Here is a 27,920-nt window from a genome sequence, read left to right as displayed (position 1 = left end):
GGAGGGGGACTGGATAAGCCTTCTTTTTGGGAAGTCTAAAGGTAGAGCTTCCCCTCAAAAGCAGCATGATCTGTGACAGTAGCACAACACGTTTTTGCAGAAAATGTGCTAAATTTTGTTGTTTCCATACTAATTTAAGGTTCTTTGTGCCAGCAGCCAGGCAGTGTCCCATAGCCTGGCCCATAGGGTTTGTTGCAGGCTGGTTGACCCACCTCCAGATCTGGATTGTGGGTAGGTGCTGTGTTGACACAGGCTAGCACCCAGGCAGTTAACATCCCTGCTGCTTGCCATCCTGCTTTTCCTGGTTGCCAATTGCTGTGGATTTTAGTCACCAACAGTGACCAAAAACATGGACTTCAGCTGATAAAGGGGGAGGATTGGGGTATGGGCAGCATCGATTCCCTGGGTATTGGTCTGTGCTGACACAAACTGTGGCAGCTTGGGAACAAACACTGCAGGATAGAGCTGGAGATTGGTCAGAAGTTCTGTGGGCTGGATCCAGCCTCTGAGCAGTATGGTTGACACCCCTGTTGTAAAGGAAACTTGTGCCTGGGGCCTGAAATGTTGGGCATTCATTAAAGAAAAAAGGCAGAATGATTATGCAGTAAGAAGATGTAAGGTTATGCCACTATACATTACATCTATAAGATAAGGGGAGAAAAAGTTCTTTGGGTAAATCTGCTATCTTTTATTAGACCAACTCAGATAATTGGAAAAATTCTTCTTTGCAAGCTTTCCAGTATAAATACCCTTCATCAGGCTGAGGAAGCATCTGCAGTTGGTGTCTGCTCTTCCTGGATGGAATGAATGGTAAAGAAGCCAGAGGCTGGGCTGCATGCAAGAAAGGCAGTCAGTGAAAATGTAAATTGAAGGGCCAGTGGGTGAGAGACAGGCTGGGGGGGCGGTAATTAATGTAGCTGGTAAATAATGGAGGTACCTGGGGAGTCAGATGTTGGGCAGGTTATAATGTATCATAAATCCAATGTCTATATTTAGTCCATGATTGATTTTTGTATTCAGGATGTTGATGAAGTGAAGTTCATAGGCTCATCTGTGAAAGGTGTTTTGTAAATTCCCTTTGAAGATTAGAACTGAGAGATTGGAGAGACTGGTTTTCTTGTGAAAAACGTGCCCCCACAGGGAGTTGGGTATTCTTGTCTTTGATAGATTTCCAGTGTGTTTTCATTCTGGTGCGCAGTTGTTTGGTCTCTCCTACATATTTTCCTTCAGGCCATTTGTGGAGTTGCAGCTGTAAGATCCAGGATTGCTGATGGTTCTGTTGTGGGGTGTAGTAATAGTGGGGGTGGTGGAGATGTGTTGGCAGGTTTTACATTTCTTGTCATGGTATGGTCTGGATCCATTCAGTGTGTTTTGGGCCATAGGAAGCTTGCTTCTGGTGATGAGGTTAGCGAGGTTTGGTGCTTGTTTGAAGGCTAGGATGGGAGGTTCTGGGAAAATCGCTTTAAGAATTTGGTTGTCTTTAGTATGGGTTGCATAGTTTCTCAAATTCTGGTTGTCAGAAACCTTGGTTTTATTTCAGAAGTTATAACAGTGATTGATACCTTTTCTCCAGCACTGCAGTTGTGCTTGGTGTCAAACGTACATCCCACAGGAAAATCTGGCCTGCAGAGAAATGTTGTCTGACCTGTGGGGCTCCCAAAAGGGCTGGGGATTCAGGGGTGGGGTGATCTGTGACTGAAATCCTGGATACAGAGCTCTGTTGGAGGCTTATTGGGCAGGGCCGAGTGAGCAGTGGCCTGTGTTACCCCCTCCTGCTGCTGTTGTTGCTCACCTTGCTCTGCCCCATGTCTGCATCCAGCTTACCAGGAGTCCCGTGTCCTGGATCTGGCCTGCAAGGAAGGGTGAGTTTGACACCCCTGCTGTAGACCTATGCAGTTGATCCTGTCCTTGCTCCCAGTTTCTGATATCTGAATTGGTTTTCTGGAGGCACTGCAGCCCACTTATTTTGAGATCCTGTTTTTGTCATCAAGCATTTTTAGTTGCATTCCAGTTTGTTAGTTTTTCCTCTTGAATATCCATACTCTCCACCTCAGTTGCTTTGTTTCTCTAAAGTTATGATAGTAGTTCTGGCAGTCTGTTAGGAGCAACAGCAGTGATCCTAGTTCTCAACATTTTGGATACTTAACAGCTCTTTAATGCAGTGGTTCTCCTTTGGGATGCTGCAGGGACCCCTCAGGGGTGTTGTGGTTGCAGCATCCAGGTAAAACTGTTCCACATGCTCCCCCTGCATTAGTGCTCTAGTTGGACTAAGGCAGCAAGCTGCCTCATGCCACACTGCTGTTTTTGGTCCTCTCCCCCTGTGTTCCTCCTGGAAACAGGTATGGGTGGAACTGTCTTTTTTACTTCTGTTTCTGGGGAGAATGTTGGGAGTGCCAGATCAGAAGGAACTGCACTGCACAAGGCAGCTCCTGCCTGCTTTAGGCTGATCGTAGCCCTAATGTAGGAGGAGTGCGCAGAGGCACAGCCCTTTCCAGGTTGGCTATGCAGCAGAGGCAGGGTTATGAAGTTTCACAGCTCTTCCTGGCAGCAGAATCTGGCTGAGGCACTCAGGTAAGCCAAGGCAGTATCAGCAGTGGTTCTCAGCCAGCCGTGCCACTACATTCCAAAAACTGGTGGTGGTGTGCCTCGACGCTGAAGAGGTTGAGAGCCACTGCTTTAATGGTTTTATAATATATATCATAACAACCAGTGTCAGGATGGAAGGTTTTCTGGGGTGGGAGGCTCTAAGCAGGGGTTGTCAACGGGGGGTAAGTGTACCTCTGGGGGTACTTGGACTGGTCCTAGGGGGTATGCACGGGTGGGCGGGGACAGAGTGCTGCTGTCTCCCAGGAGCAGGGCCAGGCAGAGCGAGGCAAGGACAACGATGCCCCTCTGCAGGGCGGGGAAGCTTGCACATGTCGGCAGCCACTGCCACTCAGCAGCTCGGTGAGCTTCACAACCCTGCAGAGGGGTGCTGCTGCCCTGGCCCTGCTCCTGGGAGGCGGCAGTGCTCCGTCCCTGCCTCCTGCTCAGCTATTCCTCCTCCCCTCTCCTTGCTTGGTGTCCGGCCACTGGGGATGCTTAGACTAAAAAAGGTTGAAAGCCCCTGCTCTAAGGGCATTTATACACATATTTCTCTGTCCTACAGCGCACTGGAGATCTGCCACTTCGGAGCAGATAATAGAGTCTGCTCCACATGCAAGTTCAGACAAACTGCACTGCGTTGCGTGCAGTTGTATAAGTGACAAAATGCATGTCAGAGTGCAGAAAATGGCAGCGGTGCACTTTTGAACTAAATCGCCTCTGGTGTGTTCTAGTTCAAAAGCACACTGCTGCTGTTTTCTCAGTGCTGATGTGCATTTCACTGCTTATACAACTGCAAGTGTCAGCACTGTGGCACTTGCATGTCTAAAAATCCCCTAAGAGGGTGGAGGCCACATGAGGATGGTTGACAACTTTCTGAACTTGGTTGCAGTGAGGAATGCGTTGTTCCCGTAGGAATAGCAGAAGTACAGACATGTTGCATCTTACGCAGGGGTTAGGTTCCGAGGTCAGTGCGTAAAGGCGAAAATTGCGCATAGTCAAATCACCAGCGATTTGACTAATGGAGACTGCCTCTGCCTCCAAAACCTCCCGCTGCCAGGGCAGAGCCGTGCTTGGAGCTGTGTGGCAGGCGGCATCGGCGCAGCGCGGGGTGGTGGGTGGATGGCTATGTGCTGCCTGGCCGCCACCACCACGCTGCCAAAACCTCCTGCCGCCGCTGCAAACTGAAGCCCCGCCCCCCCTCCCACCCCGTGTAAAATTGAATTCACGCAAGTCAAATGCGCGTATGACACGACTGTACTGTGTTATGTTGGAAATTCTGAAAAGCATGTTAGAAATAATTAACAATTTTTGATGAACTACAAACTGAGTTCTAAGTTTTAAAGATGTGGAACTGATTTTCAGTACTTAAATCTTAATTCCCAAGCCAGAATCCTTGTTGCTTATATCTAGGTGATGTTACTTATCATAGAAGCAACTTTAAAGCATAGATTCATAGATTGTAGAGTCAGAAGGGACCACAGTGGATCATTGTGTCCGACCCCTGCCCCTGGCAGGAAAGAGGACCGAGGTCAGATGACCCCAGGCAGGTGACTATCCAGCCTCATCTTGAAGACTTCCAAGCTAGGTGATAGCACCACCTCTCTTAGAAGCCCTTTCCAGATCCTGGCCACCCTTACTATGAAAAGTTTCTTCCTAATATCTAACCTAAATCCACTTCCAACTAGTTTACAAGCAGTAACTGTTTAAGTAAGTGGGACTAGTTAAAGTGTGATTCTAGGAATTAATCATCTGCTACAGGGATTTTTCAACCTTTTTAAATAAGTGTACCCCTGGTGGCAGGACGCGGTGGGGTTGGGGGTTGGCAGTGCATGGCTGGGCACTGAACGGCGGCAGTATGGGGTGGTGAATGGCGGCTGCTGCCACCTGCAAACTCCTCCCCTTCCTCCCCACCCACGTCCAACTGGCCGGGTGGTGCCTGTGTTGCCTGCAGAGGGGCACTGCTGCCCTCGCCCCACCCTGGCCCTGCTTCTGGGAGGTGGCGGCGCTCTGTCCCCTCCACCCATGCATACCCCCTAGGGCCTTTTCAAGTACCCCTGGGGGTATGCATACCCCCAGTTGACAACCACTGATCTCCTACAGTTAGATTCTATACAAGACTTGGCTGCTGCAAGTTTGTGTTTTTAAAATTTTGATTTTATTTTTAGTATAAATTGGGTATGATGTTTACGTGTTGCTTTGAAAGGATCCATTTCATTCAGACAAGCACTGTGCAATTTTCTTCAAATACATATTGAGCAAATCATGAATTGAAATTGAACTTATTTAAGAATACAGACTTAATGATTTTTATATTCCTTTTGAAATTTTAACTGCCATAACCATCTAAACTATTTCTTTTTAATCTTAGGTGAGTGGAATCAAAACCCTCTATGAGTCTGAGCTGGCTGATGCCCGAAGAGTTCTGGATGAGACAGCCAGAGAAAGGGCTAAACTACAGATTGAAATAGGAAAGCTAAGAGCGGAACTTGATGAGGTCAACAAGAAGTAAGGAAACTTGACTTCAGTATCACTTTCTTATTTTGAGAATGCTAATGTGTAATGACCAAAAATGACATAAGGAAGAATTTCTTTACTGTCCGAGCCCCCAAGGTCTGCAACAGCCTGCCACCGGAGGTTGTTCAAGCGCCTTCATTGAACACCTTCAAGATGAAACTGGATGCTTATCTTGCTGGGATCCTATGACCCCAGCTGACTTCCTGCCCTTTGGGCAGGGGGCTGGACTCGATGATCTTCCGAGGTCCCTTCCAGCCCTAATGTCTATGAAATCTATGAAATCAAAGGAACAATCATACTGACAAATAAAATAAGGATTGGTAGATGTCTTTTAAGGGTGGCCAAATTCAACCACAAATGACTGGTTTAATTTGGAGGGGGTGTAGGTTGTAGCCGTGTTGGTCTAAGGACATAGGCAGACAAGGTGCTTTGGGTGAATCTGATATCTTTTATTACACCAACTTAAATAGCTGGAAAAATGTTTCTTAGCAAGCAGTCTGACGAAAGATTTTTAAACCCAAAAGCTTGCTAAGAAACATTTTTCCAACTATTTAAGTTGGTGTAATAAAAGATATCAGATTCACCCAAAGCACCTTGTCTAGTTTAATTTGGAAGCGCTTGGTGAAACTCACTGCTTTTTGCAGGAAGCCAGACCAGATAAACATAATGGTCTGGCTTCCTGCATAATTCTCTGGGCATTAAAATCCATGACTCTGTCAGTGTCTAGATTAAAAACAAATACACACCTTTGAATTGAAATAGAACAATGTATACATGGTCTAGAACCCATTTAGCATATCCAGGGTTTGGGGGGCATCCAATTCTGTTTTGCTGCATTTTGAGACCTTTGCTTTCTGTCCTTCCTCTTCTACACCCCCTCTCCCCCCTCCCCTCCCCACACACTTTCTTTATGGCTGTCTTTCAGGTACTTGAAAATTACTGTCATATCCCTTCGCACACAACTACCCCTCCCTTTATTTCATGCCAGACCGAACATACCTAGGTTTTCCTCACAGATTTCTTTCTAACCTCTCATCAGTTTTGTTTTTCCACATTTGGATCGTCCCCAGTTTCTCCATGTCCTCGTTAAATTGCAGAGTCCAGAAGTGCGTGTAGTACTCCAACTGAGGCCTAACTAGCATAGAGTAGAATGGTAATATTACATCCCTTGTCTTGTATCTAGGATTTCTGTTTAATGCAGTACAAAATTGCATTGGCATTTTTTGGTGACTGCATCACATTGCTGGTTCACTTTGAGTCTATGAGCCGCCACAAACCCCTGTATCATTCTTGCTATTTTCTAGTACAGGGAGTTGCAAAATATGTACCTGTGGAATGGATCTGGCCTGTGAAGCTACTTGATTTGCCCATGGAGCTTCTGACTTGCTGCTGCTGCTTCTCCCAACTGCATAGCACAAGTGAAGCCGCCTCCTTCCCTGCCACCCCCCTCTGTTCCAGCCATCTGCACAGACAGGTGACAGGGAGAAGCAGCTGCAGTTGTCAGAAACACTGGCCCACCTTGGACCTGAGCCAGGTTGATCTAGTACTCCACTGCAAAACCTTGCTGCCTGCCAGTCATTTTCCTTTCTGTATTTGTGCATTTGGGTTTTTTTCTAGGTGTAGCATCTTGTTAGTCTGTGTTGAATTTCACTCTATTGTTTAATGCACATTTTCCCAATCCATTAAGATCCTTTTGAGTTCTACATCTAATCTCCTGAGTGTTTGTAAATTCTCTGTTTTGTTTAATATGTAAATCTGGTCCACATGCTTTCTCTTCTGGCATCTAGTTCATTACTAAAAATATGAAGCAGCACCAGAACTGAAATAGACTGTGGTAGAATGGCAGTTCAGCAATTTGAAACTTCTTGGGATTTGTATACCAATGGGGACACTTCGAGTAACTGCGTAACTACATAAGAGATCAGTCTAAGTCATTGAGAGATGCTTTTGAAAACTTTTCTTACGTAATTTAATTTCCAATTAAAATTAAATTCTAATTACACTAAATTAAATTACAGTTAACTTCTTAGCTTTTAGCCTGTTATGTCTGGTTTATATGTGGCCGTCAGTGATTTAATCCATGTATATTTTTTGGGTCTGTTTGGAAAACGTGTGTGTCTGGGCCACCTGATACTAATAGTGTTAAAATGGCCTCAGAAATAATGTGCTCACTCTGATGGAACTATAGCACTTGTTCCTGTTTCTAGCCACTGTTCTTTACTCTTGCAAAGTTCATTGTACTGGTCACTGTAGTAAATAAGAAACATGAGTGTGCAAAATTTTTGGAATGACTAAATGTGATGCCATGCACAGTATAGGTCTTCACAATACAGCAGTCTGTCTTGTGTTTTTTTTCAGCAGTGTGACTTGATATTTACAATTGTTGGGCTTTAGGGTTTAAAATCCATTAAGATAGGTAAGAGAATTTAACTTAGAACTGTTATTTTAGTTAGTTTTCCATCTGGTTCATACTTGGAATCATGGGAAAATAGGGCTGGATGAAACCTTTTGAGGTCATCTAGAGACCAGTGGTTCTCAAACTTTTTTGTACAGGGACACATCTGTAAACATTAACTCGTATCAACCTAGTTCTTTTCACTCCTGACCTGCTGCCCCCAGGCCCCAGCCTTTCAGTGTGTGGGGATGGGGCGGGTCTCAAGCAGTCTCTTGCAAGCTGGAACTCTGACATCTTGCAAGAGAGAAGCCAGTTTCCCATCATTTTTCTCCTTTAAAGGAAAAAAACATTTAAAAAGTTTTTGATCCATTTTTAAAGCTTGTTTGTGACCCTTTCATATATTCTTGCGACCCACTTTTGGGTCATGACCCACAGGTTGAGAAATGCTGATCTAGTCTAATCCCCAAATCAAGGCATCTGATTTGTGCTTCAGTGTCTGCCTAGTGCCTGGTGGTAGTCATGTGATGTGTTGTTTTTCTTCCTTCCATTCTCAGAGCAGCCATACCCTGCCCTGCCCTGGGTTATATCCCCCAGATAGCAAGCTTTCAGTGCCCTACTTGTATCCTTAGGGCAGTGTTCCCAAACTCTGACAGATTTGCACACCACTAATTTAAAGCGATACAACCTTAAGTACCACCAACAAAGTTTTGTCATATAAAGTAATTATAATACGTCTGTGAACCCGTGCCACTGACAGGTTGTCTGCATAGCAGTGGTGGTTTGTGTACCACAGATTGAGAACTGCTGCCTTGGGGGATTCTAGGAGTCAGCAGAGCCCTTGTCTTCCATCTATGTCCAGGAGTTTCTCACTCTGCAGCTTGCTGGGCCAGCCTGCCTGACTTGGCTCAGACTTGAGGCTTACATGCAGCCTAAGCCCTGCCCCTTCCTGTAAGATGGTGCTCCAGCTGAGCAGGGGTTTCTGGTTAGTGCCTGAAGGCTGGTTGCCAAGACAGCTTGTAACTGCTGCTCTCGCGACCTCCCTGCTGTTGGAGCTAGGCTCTGGCCCTACTGGCCTATTTCCTTAATTGCTTATTCCCTTGCAGTCAACTCCCCAGAAGGCAGAGTTCTCCCAACTTGCTGCAGGTGTGCCCCTTCCATCGAATGGGCAGTTCCCTGCCTAGGCAGCACTGTTTCTTTGCTGCTTTCCTTCTTCTAGGGCGGCTAGCCCCCCTATTCGTCTTTCTGGGCTCTGCCTGCTGCTGCCTTTTCTCTGTTTAAAGCAATGGGACCCCAAGACTCCCTCTTACAGTACTATGTGCAAGCTTTGGTAAATACAAGTAGTAGTTAATGTTCAAAATCAGACACTTGTTTGAAAAAAATTGTTGCACCACATAGTTCTTTGTAAATCATGCTTCTTAAGGCAATTCAACAATGAAAAATCAAATATGAAGGAAACTGCAGCTAGTACCCTACCAGAGACTGTCTGCTTTCTATTCATACACCTTTTAATAGGCAAGCCACCCAGAAAACCAATGTAGTCTGAAAATTTATAGTGAACACTCTTAAAAGCAAAGCAGGACTGTATAGCTTATTTAAAGCACCTTTATGCAATGTGTTTTTAAAACAAGAATGTGGCATTGCCCTGGCTGTGTGTGTTAACAAATTTGCTATAGAAGCAATCTTGAAGTCAAATGGAAAGAACTCATTGCATCAGGGCAGAAGGCAATCTGTTGCTTATAAAGTGAAGGTTATGTTGCCACTCCAGGAAATTGTAGAAAACATACCATGTGTTACTTTTCCTACACAATATTTGCCTGTTCAATTTGGGAAATTTTCATGTTGACTTCAATGTTCTGCTCTTGTATTTGAACATGGGATAAGTCCCTGTCTTCTGTAGGCTGCATGACCCAGCCAGACCTACTGTGCTCTTTCTACTCAGGAGGGAGAGTTTTAGCTTTGGTGGACAAGTGTTTAAGGGTCCCTTGTTTTAAATGGATATGGTATTCCAACATTTAGGCTGTTTGGGAAAAGAGGAACAAATAGTGGTTGACTCACAACTTAGGGTGATATGCTTTAGTATTGTGCTCCAGAAAATAAAAAAAAGCAGGTTTTTTGGATGAGTTCCAAGGTTAGTCATCTGCTTCTGTATAAGGACTGTTACTTTCCTTCTCTTTTTTTTTCTCATCCTTGAGTTCAAGGTTTAGGATATCTCCTTTTTCCATTGTGCACAGAAGCCTTGTCATGAAGAAGTTGTACCTACAGTCTCGTTCAGCTATTTTCAACTTTTCAGATTTAAGGCATCCCTCAGAAAATGTCTGGTGTTAGTTTTTACTTCATTTTTAACTACAGAAAACTAGAGCAGTTCTTCTATTGCAATAACTCAGAAACACCACAACAGGTCAGAATGTTTTTAAAACTATTAATTGCTATTTGAAATCTCTGGGTTTGTCTTGTGAATCATGTTTGCACACCAAATAGTGCTAATATTGTGTGGCACCTCATGGCACCCTTGAAAACATATCATGGCACCCTAAAGAATTGCTGGTTTAGTTTATGCCATGTTCCCAGCCTCTGCTTTCATTCATGGCTCGCTTCCCACTTAAACTGGCATACTGGTGCCTGCATAGCATACAGATGGAAATGTCTGCATCTCTTGGTCAGCTTGATCAATACTTGTGGTGTTTCATGTTACAGGTCTGCTGAATCCCCCCAAACACCTGCCTACTTTCCCTAAATATAGAGGCACCCCCGGGAATCTCAGGGTACCTTCCCATAAGTGGGGAAGTGGGGTACCCCATTCCTCCAAAACTGCCTCCCTGAACATAGGAGAGCAGGCATGCCTGACTGGGAAAAGCAGGGAGATCATGTTACCACTTTTTGCAGTCTGTCAGGGGTGGAACCAAGTGGGAACATGCGTTTTGCCCAGTGAAGTAGATCAGTTGTGCTGCAGTGCATCATGGCACAGCTAATTCATTTCATTTCACAATACCTTTCTACCCTCTTGCTGTGCTGGCCTCTATACGGATTACAATCAGAAGGTTTTTTGAGTATACTATATTTACTTCAAAAGGTCTTGTTATCTGTATCTCAAATGGTCTCCGGTGATGATTATCTGTTACATACCACTCAGTACTGCATATGTGTATAAAGCTTTTTTTTTCTTTTTTAGCCACAAAAAGAAAGAAGCAGAATTGTCCGTTGCCCAAGGTCGTGTTAAGGATCTTGAAGCTCTGTTTCACAGGACTGAAGCAGAACTCAGTACTGCTCTAAATGAGAAGCGTAATCTAGAAGCAGAAATTGCTGACTTGCGGGCCCAGCTTTCTAAGGTAATTAAATGAATGTCTTACAAGCTACATTTTTTTTCACAAGCTAATCCTTATCAAGTATGATGCTTTATTTTACTGTGAGTTTGAGTTGTGTATTCATGTTAGTGAGATGATATAAAGAATAAGAAGCCATCTTGAATCGGAGCTCAGTATACTCTTAATCCTAATCTGTTTTTGTCTAAAAGCCATTAAGAGAAATCAGATCACTTTAAGGCAGTGATTCTCAAATCAAGCACCCAGCTTCAAAAATTGCTCTTCAGCTATCACCTGAGGTACTTTACATCTTAAAAAAGGATTTCTTTAATTTTTTGCAGCATGTCTTTCCCGTGAATCATGGATCCCTTCAAATACGTGTGTAACCACATGTTGTAATGTGTTCCTTCAGAGTAGAGTATTTTACCTAGAGCAGCAGTGTTTTAACCTTTTCAGGTTGCAGACTAATGGCCTGGTTCATGACAGAGGCAGGTAGGTGGCAGGATCCACCTGCTGCTGCTTCTCGTAGTGTCATGAGGAGAGGTCCTGCAGCTGTTGCTAGTTGTTGTGGGGTGCCAAAGGCCCCAGGTCTGCAGATCAGATCCAGCTCATGGGCTCTAAGTGTGTGTTTTTTTTGTTTTGTTGTTTTTAAATTTTTTTCCCCTTACGTTGGGAGTAAAAGTTGTAGCTTTTTTTTTTTTTTATTACTAACAGTGACTGTTTTTATATGACTCCTGCAACAGTTGAGTCTCAGCCATTGCTTTAAGACAGTCAAATTAATTTCTGTTACACTACAAGTTTTTCTTTGGATCAAAGTTTTTATTTAAATAACTTCAGAAAAATTTTCTGATATCTTTCAGGTAATAGTTCACTAATGGTTAAGTGTCAGTTAAAATGATGTGTGGTATTCTTGTATATACACTACTTATTTTTCTTAACAGGTTTATGATACCCACAAACATTTGTTTGTAAGTCAGGTCATCCTAACATTTTCCTGAGTATATCTGCATGTTTTAGCACTGGTTCATGACATTCCTTCTACATATGTACCAGTGTATATGCAACAACATATATACCCAGATTCTAATAGTGGAAAATATTTTTAAAGAAATGTTCATTCAACTAATGCATTCTGGAGGAAGATAAGACTTTATCATATTCAGATTGTTGTGAGAGATTTGTGGACTGTAGAAATTGGTACATGCCTTTTGTTTAGAGGTAACCACTTGATAAAAAAAACAGTGGCTGCTATGCCAGATTTACTTTTTATCAAGAAATGGACTTTGAGAAGGCTGGATTATCATGGCAGTGCTAACAAAGAAAGCAAACAATATAAAGCAAGACAAAACAGCTTACTAAGCTGTTTCTTTCCCTTTTCTCTTGGGGTAAGTGAGCACAGTAGTAGCAGATCAAAAGTCAGTTTTCTAAAGTCCCCATGCTGCTCCTAGAAACAGAGGCACATGTGGCACTGTCCCTTGTGCTTCACTTCTGTTTCCAGGAGGGTTGGGGGTGGGAAAGAGGGGAAGGGACGGGAGCAGACTGGGAAGGGCTCCAGCGAAGCCAGTTCTGTCTGCTTTAGTTTATCAGAGAGCCCTGATACAGCAGGAATGTGCATGGGGGCATTGTAGCACTCCAGTTGAGAACCACTGATATAAACAGGTAAAATGGTTGTACCGATTTAAAATAGGTGGGTGTAGGGGAATGACGTCTTTCAGGCTGTTCCACTTTAACTGTTTTTATTTACTGCAGGATAGAAGAACAAACAAAAGCTAAAATGAAGCAGCTTACATTGGAATGAAACGGCTCCTAAATTATTATTGTTTAGTTTCCACTTACTGGAATATAAAGTGGTTGCACAAAACAGGTTGCAATATAATAAGTGGAGTAGACTGCTTAGGGAAGTTGTTGAATCTCTATCGTTGGAGGTGTTCAAGAGGAGACTGGACAGACATTGGTCAGGGATGATCTAGATGTAGTCATACCTGTGTTCTAATGTAGGTATTTCCTATGCTTCTGGGCTTTGGTGGTTGCTGCATAAGGCTGGGGGGGCAGGGGGGAAAGTGGAGGAATTTTTTTCCCCCCCCCCTGCTGCTAGGTGTTAGATTTTGTTTTTGCTTGTTTGTTTTTTTTTTTTTTTTGTTATTTTTCAAAGCCTTCCCCAGAAACGTTGGGTGTTGGCTGCATTGGAGATGTTGACCGAGGTGTTCCTGCTGGGACTGAAATCTAGAGTTTCATGGCTAGAGGATCTTGTCCTTCCACTCGGGGTCAGACTAATCGCCATACTGGAGGTCAGGAAGGAATTTTATACTGTGGTCAGACTGGCATTGATTGTAGGGGTTTTTGCCCTCTTCCTGGGATCTTCTTGGGCATATATTAACAACCTTTGCAGCAGCAAGACATTGGCTGCCATGGTCTCTCTGCTTTACCTGGGGCAGGTTAGGCTGTTACGTCTTGTGTTTTAACTGTGTAGTTTTGCTAAGAGGTTAGACTGTGGATTTGTATAGGATGGTTTGGATATGGATGATCCTGCCTTAGGCAGAGGTTGGACTGGATGACCTATGGAGGTCCCTTCCAGCCCTACTTCTCTATGATTTTATGATACTCCCCCTGCTCTTCTTTCAGTTACTATTCTTGTTTTTCCTGCCCATATCCTAAAAGTTAAGTAGCACTCGTGTTCTCTGGTCCTTCTTTATAAATAGCAACAGAGTTGTCTGAGAGTGTTTTTGTCGAGGCCTTAGCATACGTGTGTGGCTACATTATAGGAAGGCATAATGTATATAAGGTTAAATTCATTAAAGGTTGCTTACTGTTTTGATTGACACAGAACTGGTTATGGAAGACACTTGAAAAGTGTGTAAAATGTTATGCCTGTTCTTTCAGGGAAGAGGGAATTGTGAAATATTTTGTAAGTAGAAAGTAAAGATGACTTATCTTTTGGATTCTGAACTCTCTACTAGGCGGAAGATGGCCATGCTGTGGCTAAGAAGCAATTGGAGAAGGAAACACTGATGCGGGTAGACTTGGAGAACCGTTGCCAGAGTCTACAAGAGGACCTAGATTTCAGGAAGAATGTATTTGAGGAGGTATTATCAACCTGTAATTATTAATAATATTAATATGGCGCTTATATAGCCTTTGTTCATAGTAGTTTTTGTAGTGGGTTTCTCATTTGTTAATGAAAAACACATCAGCCCTTTATTCCCCTTATTTTTAACTTCTCTTTGTATTTTTAATGAAGTTAGTTCATATTTAAACACATTTAGAATTAGCTTGTAGCGTACGTTACTAGTTTTGGAGTCTTTATAGCATTGGACTTCATTAAATGACTTCAGTGCTTGGGAACCAAAGTATCGTGGAAACAATTCTCTCCAGCATAAACGAAACTCATTGTGCTTACTCTAATTTGATCTTGTATCTTCATTTTTTCTTTATGTAGGAAGTGAGAGAGACAAGAAAACGGCATGAACACCGTTTGGTTGAGGTAGACACTAGTCGTCAACGAGAGTATGAATCCAAAATGGCTCAAGCCCTGGAGGATTTGCGCAATCAACATGATGAACAGGTCAAATTGTACAAAATGGAGCTGGAGCAAACCTATCAGGCTAAGGTAACTAATGTTATCTTGGAGCATCCTACAGTGTATTGGATGCATCACGGTATAGAAAAAGCATATTTGTGCCCTACTGAGATATCACTAAAACAGAAGCATTGAGAGTGACTCTAAAGTTACGGTCTCACTAGGATTTTTCTTTTTAATGTACACATAACACTTTCCTAATTTATTTAATGTTTTATAAAGAATCTAAGCATATTTGACTTCTATAAGTTACTCAGGGTTGAAAGTTTACTTAATTCCAGTAGGGTCTTATAAGCAGGGATCCTGGTTTTCCCTGATTTAAAAAAAATCACATGTTCTCTGATTTAAAAAATCCAAAATCCGTGATAAAAATTACAAGCCCCCCGCGGCCCTGCTAGTGCCCCTTACTCCCCCCCCCGCCCCTCCCACAGCCTCGCCAGTCCTGCTCGTGTCCCCCAGCCACTTCCCCCAGCAGGTAGGTGTGTGTGGGAAGGAAGGGGCTGGGGAGTGCATCTCTGTGCCTGCTCCCAGGAGTGGGGGGAGGGCAAGGGCAGTAGTGCCCCTCTCTGGGCCACACACATGCCATCTGGCTGGGGAGGGGAGAAGCTCACACGCAGCAGCCACCACCACACTACTGCTGCTTGGGGGGGAAGCTGGTTGGGGGCTGAGGGAGCAAGGATGTGTTGGGGAAAGACATGGAGTGCCTGCCTGCTGGCAGGCAGTCCTGGTGGGGTTTTCCCCAACACTTTCCCCTCCCTCAGCCCAGACAGGCAGGTGGGCAGGTGGGGAGAGAGCGCCCCGGGGCGCAGTGACGAGGGGCACTGCCAGCCTCCCACCTCAGCTCACTCTGTGCCCGCTCTCAGGAGCAGGGCCAGGGAGGGCGAGGGCAGCAGTGCCCCTCTGCAGGCCACACATGTGTTGCCTGGCTTGTGAGGAGGGGGAGCTCACACATGGCAGCTTTCCCGCCCCTTTTGCAAACAGCACTTGCAGGCTGGAACTCAGCCAGTCTGCAGAGCTCTTTGCAAAAGGGGGAAATCCGTGTTTTCTCCAATTAAAATAGGAAATCTGTGGTTTTCTCTGTTTTTCCATGGGAAACGGAAAACCTGGCTCCCTGCTTGTAAGAAGTGGTTGCCTTCATGCAAGAGCCAAGTGCCTTTTTTTGGAGCAGTTTTCAATTAAAAACATGGCATTGTAGACTTTTGAAAATTTAAACACAGCAACAATTAACAGTATCTAGAAAATTAGGCTATTTCCATAGACAGCAATTATGTAGACATGTTCAAGTTTTTAAGAGTTAACATTCTTGAATGATGTCAAATCTGATGGGAATAGCAAAGCATGTTTCTGCTACATGATTTCTGTCAGAGGATTTGATACAACAGGAGTTTTTCAGACTCCTCGGAGTCCAAGTCCAACATTATACTGTATTCTGGCCAAACCAGTACCCAAAGAAAATGAGCATATTAAACTTCATAAAATGGTCTTTCTACAAGATAGGGCTTAGTGGAATGGAAAAATGAAGATCTGGACAGATGGTGGAACAAGCTGTGCTTGAAAGTCCGTTCCAGATTCTGTAGGTACAGTTCTGTCTTGTCGGAGAACAGTCTACCTTTCTATTGAGGTGAAGCTGTTAGTGTAGATGACATTGGAGCTGGGCTGAGTGATAATAGGATCTTCAGTAGTAAGAACAGTTTCAGCTTCTAGCTTAATTCTGGAACTACCCCCAAGGACAGACATAGAACATAATTGATTTTTTTTTTTTTAAAGCAATCACGTATGTTTGGTTTGGAAGATTAGGTCAGTCGTTAATTTTCATAGATGTCAGCCTTTCCTCATAAATCAGGACTTGTCATTCTTGTTGCTCTTCTTTTAGATTCTTCAGATTCTTCTAGTTTATATACATCACTTTTTTTACAGAAAAAAATGGTGCCTAAAACTGGATAGGTTGGGGCTAAAAAATGATGAGTAGAGTGGAATAATTAATTTTCATTAATTACATACAGCCCTCCTGTTAATAGATCTCAGAATGCCACTTGCTGTTGGAAAACAAACATTACACAGTGGATACATATTTAGCTTGTGTGATATATACTATAGCTCTTACATCTTTCTTGTACTCATGCTGCCTAGCAGATAGACTTCCATTTTGTATTTGTACATGTAACTTTTTTCTTTCCTGACTGGTAGTACTTTGCACTTATTGAATATCATTTTACTGGTTTTAGGCATTCTACAGTTGATCATTTTTTTTAATTCTAGTTCTTTCCTCTAGAGGGTTTGCAATCCTTGTGTTATCCACATGTTTTATAAGTGTAGACTCTTATTTCATCATCTAGTTCATTAACAAAAACAGTGAATGGAACTGTCCTGGGACAGACTCCGAGAGCTTCATTTGAAATACCTTGCTAATTTGACAAAATACATCATAACTGCTTTCTGAGTGCAGTTTTTCAACAGTTTATACACTACCCTTTTTGCAGCCTTTTATCCAAAAGTGTAAACACAAAGCACAGATTGTGAACTGATTATCAGAACAGCCTTTAATTATTGTCAGGTAGCTTATCACACTGCTGGCAGTGGGAAATAATGCAGTGACATGTATTAATGCCAAAATCCGCTTACACAAATAGGGTATTATTACATACTATCTTTTTATCATTCACATCATTAGTCAATCAAAGTAATTCATGCATAATTGAATATTCCAATATCAAATCATCTTGTTTTGTACCAAGGCTCGTGTGAGTTCCTTTACTTCAAAATAAGCACGTTCTGATTATATATTGTTCTGCACCAAACGTATAAGGCCTTTGGTTTTACTTAGTTTCATTAGCCAATTCCTGATTTCCACCCCCCCCGTCTTCTAAATTTGGGGGGCGTTTTAGTAGCTAACACTCTGCAGTCATTTTAACAAGGCCATAGGCTCTTGCTCAGGCAGCACCAACTTATGATGGTTTCATCTAGCCCAGTGATGGGCAACCTGTTTAGCAAGTATGCCACAAATTACTGCATTTACCATATTTGCTCGAATAAAAGAAAACGCTGATTTATAAGATGACCTCCCCCCCCAATAATATGATTCTATACCTGGAAAATTATATCAAGTTTATACATTTTCTATGAGGGCCGACAAGTGATTAAAAAAATCGCAGTTTATTGCAAGATTTAAAAAAAAAAAAAAAAAATGAGTGGGGGCCTTTTTTTATTTCAAAGAGCTGGGAGCTGGGGCCAGGCGGGGCTGGGAGAGCGGGGATGGGGCCTACGTGATTTGGAGGTTTGGCCGAATTGGCAGCAACTCAGTCTCCGAATCAGATTCTGCCAAATCAATTTGGAGTAGGCCAGAGATGGGGCCTGGCAGGGATCCCCACCATGGTCATGTGTCCCGTCTCTTCCCCCCCCCCCCCCCAGTCCTTCCTTACCACCATGGAGTCCGGATCCAGCTCCCTGCTCCAGCCAGCAAATCACTGAAGCTTCCAGACTGCCGGAATCACCAAAGCTCTCCAAATCTTTTCTGAATCGATTTGGAGAGCTTCATATCAATTCGGACCTTTTAATTGGTCCCCTGATTTGATTTGGATTCAGAGATTCGGCCACCGAATTGAGCTCCAAATTGAATCGGCACCTGAAACTTCCCACAGCCCTAATGAACAGCGCACGCAGCCCTAGCCCTGACCCTGGCCTGCCCTGCGCCTGCTCCAAACTCACCTACACATACTGAGCAGCAGTAGCATCTGGGCTGCTTAGCATGGAGGAAAAGCAGCCCTTTCCCCTCTGCTGCTGCACCCTTCTTGCTGCAGGCTCCTGGAGCCCACACCTGGGCTGCCTTGCTGTTCCTCTGCACTGCCACTGCTGCCCTGCTGGCTGACCCAGAGGCAACACTGATGACAGCAGAGAGGAGCTGCAGGGCAGCCTGGGCTCTGGGGGGCTGCAGCAAGAAGGGCCTAGCTGCAGTGTGGGAGAGGGGCCGCTTTTTCCCGCCCCGTGCCAAGTAGCAGCTTTTGCCCGGCTGTTGCTGCTGCTCAGCGTGGGAGGGTGAGTCTGGGGCTGGTCAAAGCAACACGTATTATTAATGCAATTAAAAAATTAATGTGTTAATTTGTTTTTGTCTTAATCGTGTAAGTTAACCACAATTAACTGACAGCCCTATTTTCTGTGTATAGAATCTAAATATGGGGGGGTTGTCTTAAGATGAACCCCTGAACGAGACCCCCCCATAATTGGATTCTGTATATGGAAAATTTATGAAATTGTTATAATTTTCCAGACAGAAACGAATTATTGGAAGTTTGCCTTGAATTTGTCCCCCTTCCACTGCTACCGCAGGGAAAAAAATGTGGGGGGACAGGAAGCCCCTTTGTCTCTGCTTCCCTCTAACTTTTCCCATGGCAGCCCCTTCCCCCTCTCCCCTTAGTGTCAGACCCTGCTCTTCTTTGTCACGTCCTGTGGTTAATGAGCGAGAGAGATTGTATATTTGATGTATAGAGTTGTTATACTAAAGTATAATATATAGATATTATATATTTGATGTACAGAATTTGATATACAGAATTATATTTAATATGTAGAATTTGTATAAAATATATACATATATAGATATAGAAAGAGAAAGGGAGAGAGAAAATATTTGGTGTATAGAATTATTATACTAAATTATTATACGATGTATTGGGGGGTTGTCTTATATTCAGGGGGTAAATTTGAGTAAATGTGCTAAGTCCGAAGCATGAGATGGTGCCAGTCTAATAATCAGCCATTGCCTAATACTGCGAAATCCCACTGCCACTGGGGTGTGGCAATACAGGCAGTCCTCGATTTACGTTTCGCACTTACAACATTTCTAAATTGACACCCTGTTTCAATTTCCTGACATCAGTTTCAACTTCACAATGCTTGATCTGATGTGACGCCATGCCAGCAAACAAGTGTCTGTCACCCATCTCCCTGGAGAACATTTGTCCAAACGTCCTTGGATACTTTCCTTAAGAAAGCAGACAAGACTCCAGAAAAACCTTCAGCCAAGACTCCTTGGAAGAATCCAGCCAAGAAGCCTTCAAAAAGTCCAGCAATGTCACCTCAAAGAAGTCCTTCCAAATCAATATGATTGCTATTTACAATATAAATATGTTAATGTAGCTATATTACTCATCTATAATTGATTGAGTACAAAATTCTGGGTTATTTTTGGTGAAAACAGGGTATCAGGCCTTGGTTCAGGAACCAATCCCCCATTTATAACACTGGTTCCTGTGGGGAAAATTGGTTCCAAGTTACAACATTTCAACTTAATTGGTTCCCGAAAACGGCGTCATGTCATAAGTCCAAGGGCTGCCTGTACTTAATTTTGCAGCATCTACACTTGCAGCTTCAGCTCCCATGGGGCCAAACCGTCAAGAAAGCCAGCCCCTGATCTACCCCTTCCCTGAGTACTGCCCCAGTTCCTTTCCTTAGTGCATCCTCTTTAACTCAGCATTTGAGGCTCAAGTGCCTCGTGAAGCTGTAAAAAGGATTACCAGTGGACTCTGCCCCTCTTGCTTGCTTGCTGAGGGCAGCTGGCAGCCATTTTGCAACACAGCATTTTCATGCTTCTATTTCAACAAAGAAAACTAGTTGCCCTACTTCAGGTGCATCCCAGTTTTGGAGGGCTGATTTTTGTGGGGAAAGGTGTGCATGGTAGATGAGTAACTCCTGTTAATAAAGATTGGAATTTTTTTTTATGCCAGAAAGTGTCAAGTAAAAGGGTAGATGATAAAAGCATATAAAATAACTAGTGGTCATGAGGTGGTGGATATGAAGCTTCTGTCCTTCCTGTTAATCAACAGCAAGACCAGAAGGCAGGGTAGAGAGGCACTTTATAGATTAACTGAATCAGAGATGTATAAGCTCTTGTGATCAAGGGCTCTCTTGATCAGATGCTATGAAAGGACATGCACAGAACAGGCTCTCAAATATCTGTATTTGATAGCCTGATCTGTGCATGTCCTTTCATAGCATCTGATGAAGTGAGCTCTTGCTCATGAAAGCTTATGCACCTCTGCCTGACTTCAGGCTAATGTGGCCAACTACCACTCTCTGCTCATAAGAGCAAAAGGAATTAATCATATTTGAACTCCTTAAAAAACAAACGTTCTCATGTAATGTACAATGGTTTCTAATACAATTATACAAAAAGAAATTAAGGTCAGGAATTTGCTAAGATTTCAGAAAATTATTGGAAATGTATATTACTAACAAACTCCTGAACAATTTTAGAAGGTAGTTGAAAATTTGCGCTTCAGAGGTTATGCTACTTTTGAACCATTAACAGTCAGAATCAGACGTAATGTGCAGGTTGGATCATTTGCCTGTTTATAGATTTCTTAAATCTTTCTTTGAAACCTCTTGTATTGGTTAGCATTGAAGACAGGATGATGACTTAGATGAACCTGGAGTCAGTTTGCTTTTTCCCTAAGGTGGTTGCCTAGGTTTGTTGCTTGTGCTGATGGGTTTGCTAGAAGAATGTTTTTTGTGTGTTTAGGAACCTAAAGTAAGCATGCATCTTTTACACTCTGTTTCCTGTTTGTTGCTTAAAAGATTTAATTCTTTCATGACGTGGGTTTTTTTTTTCACAGTATCGTACCTGATTGTAGATGGTACCACAGTATAGTTAGTGATGTAACAAGAGAGTAACTTTGCAATAGGCAAATAATTGAGGGAGGAGATGGGAAAATCCCTCAGCTATGGTTAATGTCATGCATGGTTATGGTGGGGTAAGAGAATGGGCAATATATATGGCATTTAACCACATGGTTCTTGCCCCCCCACCTGTCCCTCCAGATTCTGTTCCTGTTAAGAATAATGGTGGGAATGAAGCCTTTTTTTTTTTTTTTTTTCTCTTTAAGTCCTACCTACCATTAAACTAACTTCCTTATAAATGGAATAGTTTGACAGTCAAGCTTTGCAGGAAGTTTACTGAAAGCATTTAATTTCCAATCTAACTTATTTAAAATTCCTTTTTAAATTGTTTGTTTAGATGGAGGGAGGCTCATTAATTTCTAATGATGTTAGAAATCAGATTGCATAATAGAAAAGCTTAAGGACATCTGCTCTAATAGCACAATCAGGTTTTGAAAATGAAACTATAAATGTAGGAACATAGTGTGTAAACTGAAAGGGACCTCCTGGGTTGAGTCCAGTCCCTTGATACCAAAGACAGCCACATCATATAATTTGGTTCATAAATGTAGGACAGTCCTCCTTTAAATTAGTTGTTTTAAGCCCTGAGTACTCTTGTTTGGAGAGTATTTTCCTGTGGTGGCTAGTCTTATGACTAATCTGTGTAAAACTCTCTTCCAGCTGGAAAATGCCAAACTCTCCTCTGATCAAAATGACAAAGCTGCCGGTGCTGCCCGAGAGGAGCTTAAGGAAGCTCGCATGAGGATAGAGTCTCTCAGCTACCAGCTTTCTGGCCTACAAAAACAGGTGAGGGGCTACATTTCTCTGTGTTGAGTCCTGAAGATGTGGTTAAGTAAAACATGAATTTCCATTTCTTTTTTTCCTTCCTTTGCACTTCCTGAAGAATGCATTTATGAGCAGGAATGTTTTGTACAAAGCAGTGCTTTTCATACACATTTTGGTGGAGAGTGAATATTGAAACTGTATTTATGAGAATTTCCTCCAAAAAAATTATTCTAAAGGTTATGCTTTTTTAGTTGCAAACCAGAAACAGTTATATTTGACCTCTCTTCCCTAGTAAAAGTTAACCCAAGCTAGGTGTCAGATTTTAAATCTTTCAGTCTAACTACTTATTAAAAATCTACAATTAATTCTGAATTTCTTACATAAAATCACTTCAAATACTGTCATGTGCTTCAGTCACTCTAAGGCTAGTGATTGGACTGGTTGGGTCCCTACTTCCTGCTTCTTGTTGCAATGGTTTTTACATAAGAAAGTACCATTGCTGATAAGTAATTCCTGAGTGTAGCTTCCTGATTTATTTCAGTTTTTGTAGCATCAGTCAGAGGGGACCATGTGTACATAAAGAGAGTGATTATGTATATGCACTCTGGATTGACTGACTTTTTTATTTCAATGTGACAATAGGCTAGTGCTGCAGAGGATCGTATTCGGGAATTGGAGGAAATGATGGCTGGTGAGCGGGACAAATTCAGGAAGATGCTAGATGCCAGGGAGAGGGAGATGACAGAAATGAGGGACCAGATGCAGCAACAGCTTGCAGAATATCAGGAGCTACTTGATGTCAAACTAGCACTGGACATGGAAATCAGTGCTTACCGAAAACTTCTGGAAGGAGAGGAGAAAAGGTAGGCATTGACAAATACATTTTGTTTATTTGGTCAAGAATATCCAAACTTTGACTAATTGAGTCGCATTGGCCCCCTAAGCTCTAGCGTGTCTAGCTCTAGCAACAGTGCAGTTGCTTTCATCATGCATGTATTCGTGTATGTTTATATAATCCCTAAAATACTATGGATAAATATCATTCTTTGCTTGCTATTCTACTCCTTTTTTCTTTAGAGTTTAGAGTTCCATGTTTTCCCCTGCTTCTGTCTCCAGACGCTTCATTAATACACATACAATGGTGCCTAGAGTCAAAGTTGAGAACCATTGGCCTAGGTTAATAGTATTCATAGATTCATAGATTGTAGAGTTGGAAGGGACCACAATGGATCATTGTGTCCGGCCCCCTGCCCCTGGCAGGAAAGAGGACCGAGGTCAGATGACCCCAGCCAGGTGACTATCTAGCCTCCTCTTGAAGACCTCCAAGCTAGGTGATAGCACCACCTCTCTTGGAAGTCTATTCCAGATCCTGGCCACCCTTACTGTGAAAAATGTCTTCCTAATACCTAACCTAAATCCACTCTCAACTATTTTACACCTGTTATTCCTAGTTAGTCCTAGTATGCTGCAGTATGTTACTATGCATGGGTATTCTCAAAACATTTCGTGAAACAGCAGAGAAAATCCAGTTGTGTTCTTCTCCATCTGAATAAAATGTCTGTCCTACTGTCTTACTGTGTTAAGGTTGAAGCTGTCTCCAAGCCCATCCTCCCGTATTACAGTTTCTCGGGCTACTTCCAGCAGCAGCAGTGCTTCAGTTGTTCGGTCTTCTAGAGGCAAGAGAAAACGGATTGAAGCAGAGGAGCTTTCAGGCAGCGGTACAAGTGGAATTGGAACTGGGAGTAGTGCTGGTAGCAGCAGCAGTAGCAGCAGTAGTTTCCAAACATCCCAGCAGGCCTCATCCACAGGAAGCATCAGCATAGAAGAGATAGACCTGGAGGGGAAATATGTTCAACTTAAAAATAATTCTGAGAAGGTCAGTGTCAATAACATTCTTAGAAAATGCAGAATAAAGTAGCATCTGAATATGACACAGGCTTTCCTAACCTTAACTCAGCCCCTTGAAGGAGGAAAGAAGACTAATCTTTGGGCATTTCTCCTTCAGGAAGCATCAAATTATCAGTAGTAGCAAAGTGGCAATTGTAGTCTTGTAATACTAGTAGAACAATTAGGGGTGGGTGACTGGGACACCAACACCAGTCGCTAATTTCAAAGATGCAAGAATGGGGTCTTCCAGCTCAGCCACTGCTGCTGCTGTCTAGGGTGTGGAAACTGATCATTATATTTGTGTTCTAGCGTTTTGGCAGTTGTACAAAACTTAGAAGAGATCTTAGTTTGTGCCCCAAAAGTTTAAATGTTCAGCAGCCTGGTACTGACAATACACAGGAAGGTCAGTTTGCTCACATATATTGTCTCATTTATTCTTAGGGCGCTTATTAAGTGCACTTACATGGGTTTGTAAATGTTTGCAGGATTGGTCTTAAAATAAGCAATTTGCAAGCTGAACCAGGGGCAGTAACCTATAGCTCATGGGTCAGACACAGCACCCCACAAAGAGTTCTGATCTGGTACAGATGCTGTGTTATGCTGTGCCATCCATCCCCTCTATAGTGTTCCCCTTTACTCTGTGCCTGTGCATGGTCCCCACTGGGCAGAAGAGAATAGAGCCCAGCCCTGGAGAAATCGGTGCTACCCTTTGGATATCACTCCCTCTGGGCCCCAAGGCCTCTTCTTCCACCACCTGTCCCTGCAGAGAAGGCTCCCCCTTTCCCCCCCAAGCCCAGTGCCTGGGTCACCGCTGGCACACAAGTGGCACTGCTCCTTGGCCCAGTGACACCCTGGAGAGGTGTCCCATACAGACCATGGCAGGCTCCCTTCATCCCCTGCACCTGGGGGCTGTTTCCTTCCAGCATCCACACCTGGGTGGTTCAGCTGGGTCATCAGCACAGATCCAGGGGCGCATGCCTCCAATGCCTTCCGGGGTGCCTTCCAGTGCCTTCCAGACACCACCCCCACGCTAACGGATGAGCCGCTCACAGCTCTGTCCTGTGCCCTGCCCCAGCGGAGCAGTGCCTGCCCAAGCCCCACTCCCTCGTTCACCACAGGAGCCTCAGTCTGCCCCTCTCTTGCCTGCCCTCACCCCTTCCCCCACACCAGACTTACCAGTCCGATGCTGGTCTCCAAACTGTCCAGCTGCATGTTGGAATTGGATTTGTATCAGCCAATATGGTATGAGCAAAGCAGGTAACTACACATACTATTTTAAGGAAAAAGAAAAAGGTAAAACACAAGAGAACTGCGCTGCTGGCTGGCTATAATTAGTTTTTCCTAAACAAAATTTTGTGTTTCTCTCTCAGGATCAGTCTCTGGGTAACTGGAGACTGAAAAGGCAAATAGGAGAAGGAGAAGAAATTGCCTACAAATTTACTCCAAAGTATATCCTCCGGGCTGGGCAGACAGTTACAGTAAGTCACTGTGGAAACTTCTTTTGAGTTGTATTTACACAAACTGCCAGGGTGCTTAAGAAGGCTTGATGAACAGCTTCTGTTTCTATTTGAGCTTCCTGGTGAGAGTAGGCTTGGCTTCTTCTGTTAGACGCATCATGCACAGAAGTTGAATTTCTATAGCACCAAGTCAAGCATGTGTTTCAGATAGCTGAGGTGGGCCTACTTATCTTGGATTTCATACATACTTTTGTGCATTCACCAAATGCAGTGACTCTGCTGTCTGTTACTAAATTCAGTGACAAATTTATTAATTAATGCAGAATTAAGTTTGCCCTGTGGTATTTTATTCCCTCCTGGGAAATTTAGTTCATCAAAACTGAAACTTCTGAAAGAAAAAGTTATGAAGAACTAGAGTATTTCAGAGTCAAACTTCTGAAAACCAAGCTTATACTGCCTCAGATCTGGCTACCTCTGAGTATTGTATTGCTGATTTAAACATTTACTCTTCCTTGAGTAGTTGTCCACAAACTTTTTCACTTGTGTATGTTCAATCCTCGAGCCTTTGACTGGAGACTTCAGGGTTAGTAGTACCTGAAGTGTACTTCACATTGGTCCCACCATCACATGCCCAGAGGAAAAAGGACTGTGCACACTTTCTGCTCCACAGTACCTCTCAATCACCTGTTCATCAGTCTTGAGCACAAAATGTTCTTGACTGGTTTGGTGCTATCGCATACTACTTAGCCTTGGCCTGTTTTTTTTTTTCCCTACATTCCTCATAATTCAAATGTGGGAGCAATCTACCTTTGCCAGCTGTCTGGGGACTTGGCACCCTTCACACATTCTCTCCCTGCTTTTTTTCAATTGCGCAATGAAATACTTATGTCTTGAGCCCTAGATGCTTTGCTTATCTCAGGATTTTTTTTTGGCAGGGAAAGAGGGAGGGTCTTTTTGTTTCTTTTTCACCAGCTTAGGAATCTTTTACTAAAGAGAATTATCTTTTTGATTTCTTTGCTCTCTCCTTGCGGAAATCTCTGGGTTTCATAGCAGTCTGTAGCATGAAGGCCTTTTGCCAGCATTGGATGCCTACACTGGACACTTTCATTCCTGATAAGTGCAACATGTGTCAGTCCTGCAGCCACAAAAGAAAGAAAAATTAACTTAAATGATCCTCATGTTTAAGACCTTAGGCTGCTTTTCTGATTTTTATCACTAATAACTCAGACCATCACTGACATTTCCTGGTATTGCCTCTGCTCAAAAGCTATTTTCTTTTCCCGGGTTTAGATGCATAGGATATGCCCTATCAGGTCTTAAAACAAAGCTTCCCCTTATTCTGCTGTCTGCTACTAATATGGGGGTTCTGTTTCTTGTATTTCTGAAACCTTTTGATCTGCCCAAAAGCTGGTTGGGGTACATAAGGGTTCAGAAACGGTATATATGGTACCATTCAATCAACCTCTAAGACCTCCCAGCCTCAAAGAGATTCTGTAGAAGCTTGTAGAGTATCAGATGTGGCAGAATGCCACCTCTGTCTCTCCCAAAAAACTCTGCTATGTGACAATTTGGTTAACATGGTCCCTGCAAAGGGCAGACATCCCATCTCTTTAGGTAACCCTGAGTTGGATACATTTCTGAGGGAGGAAACCTGTTCCTTCTGCCTATGTGACTGGCATTATAACCAGTGATGCATGTCAAATTGGACTACCCAGGAGGAGGGGCAGTGGCCATGATGAAAACTGAAAGAGAGAGAGAGAAAAGCTGGACCATCTGAAACTTGCTCTCTGTCTTGAAAATTATGATCAATGAACTGCCTATCTCCAGAGGGAATCTCTACCTGCCTCTGGATGATACTCATGAGTAAGCTACCAGAGATCTAACTAGATATATAGCTTTCAGTAACTCAGATGCATGCTCAAAGGCTACTGAGCCACCGTTTGATCTATGGCAGAGGTGGGCAAAATTCAACCCACCATGCCATTCTATCTGGCCCGTGGGGCCCCTCAAAAATTTAGAAAATTAATATTTATCTGCCCCTGGCTGCCTGTTGTGCGGCCTTCAATGGCTTGCCAAAACTCAGTAAGCAGCCCTCCACCCGAAATAATTGCCTGCCCCTGCTCACTGGGATTTCTCTGATATTGCTCTACCCTGTACCCTATTCCAAACCTATTCCTTGTAGCCAATAAAATTCTCCTTTGTACATAGCATGGGAGACTTACTGGGAGAGGGGCTAGATTATGCCTTGGGGTCCCCTTGGTTTGGCTAACTAGGGGAGACCACTATTTGTGCTTCAGACTGAGGGAAGCACCCCAAGTTCTTGAAGTGGGTCGAGTACCCTCAAAGGTTACTAGGCCTATGTTTCCCAGGGGGCACAGAACCAGGATCAGTCCAGACCCTGGGTGGTGGCAGTGTTACCCCCGGGCTAGCAAGTTTGCTCCAGGAAGGGGGTCGGCCGGACGTGAGATGCCCCCAGGGGGGCACTCAGAGCCCAGAAGGTGGTTGGGTACAGTGAGGTGGGTGGCTCAGTGCAGGAGCACCCCCTACTGGCCTGCCACATCAGATGCTTCTGCATTGGTCTGTTTGAATTGGAGTGCTTGCTGTAGAGTGTGGATTTCATTGAGATTTGCACCATTCTGTTTGCTAGATGATCTGTTTGCATTGTTGAGCCCTGGGATACTAGGCCCTTGTCAATTGTTACTGAGGGCAAGAGGTGCAGATCTTTGAAGTAAGTATCATCTTGTACCTGGGTTAATTTTGCTAACCTG

General features: G+C 43.4%; 1 protein-coding gene across 1 annotated transcript in view; it reads left to right on the top strand.

Moving 5' to 3' along the window:
- Positions 1 to 27,920, top strand: part of LMNB2 (lamin B2) — a 56,034-nt gene that overhangs the window by 10,897 nt on the left and 17,217 nt on the right. The window contains exons 2-9 of the mRNA XM_014599786.3: positions 4,955 to 5,091; positions 10,665 to 10,821; positions 13,752 to 13,877; positions 14,231 to 14,401; positions 21,704 to 21,829; positions 22,451 to 22,671; positions 23,393 to 23,684; positions 25,066 to 25,173. Of these exons, the coding sequence (XP_014455272.2) occupies positions 4,955 to 5,091; positions 10,665 to 10,821; positions 13,752 to 13,877; positions 14,231 to 14,401; positions 21,704 to 21,829; positions 22,451 to 22,671; positions 23,393 to 23,684; positions 25,066 to 25,173 (1,338 nt within the window). The remainder of the gene's footprint in view (positions 1 to 4,954; positions 5,092 to 10,664; positions 10,822 to 13,751; positions 13,878 to 14,230; positions 14,402 to 21,703; positions 21,830 to 22,450; positions 22,672 to 23,392; positions 23,685 to 25,065; positions 25,174 to 27,920) is intronic.

This window comes from Alligator mississippiensis, chromosome 16 (genome assembly GCF_030867095.1).
Source record: "Alligator mississippiensis isolate rAllMis1 chromosome 16, rAllMis1, whole genome shotgun sequence".
Taxonomy (NCBI): domain Eukaryota; kingdom Metazoa; phylum Chordata; order Crocodylia; family Alligatoridae; genus Alligator; species Alligator mississippiensis.
This window is presented reverse-complemented; position numbering and strand designations above follow the sequence as displayed.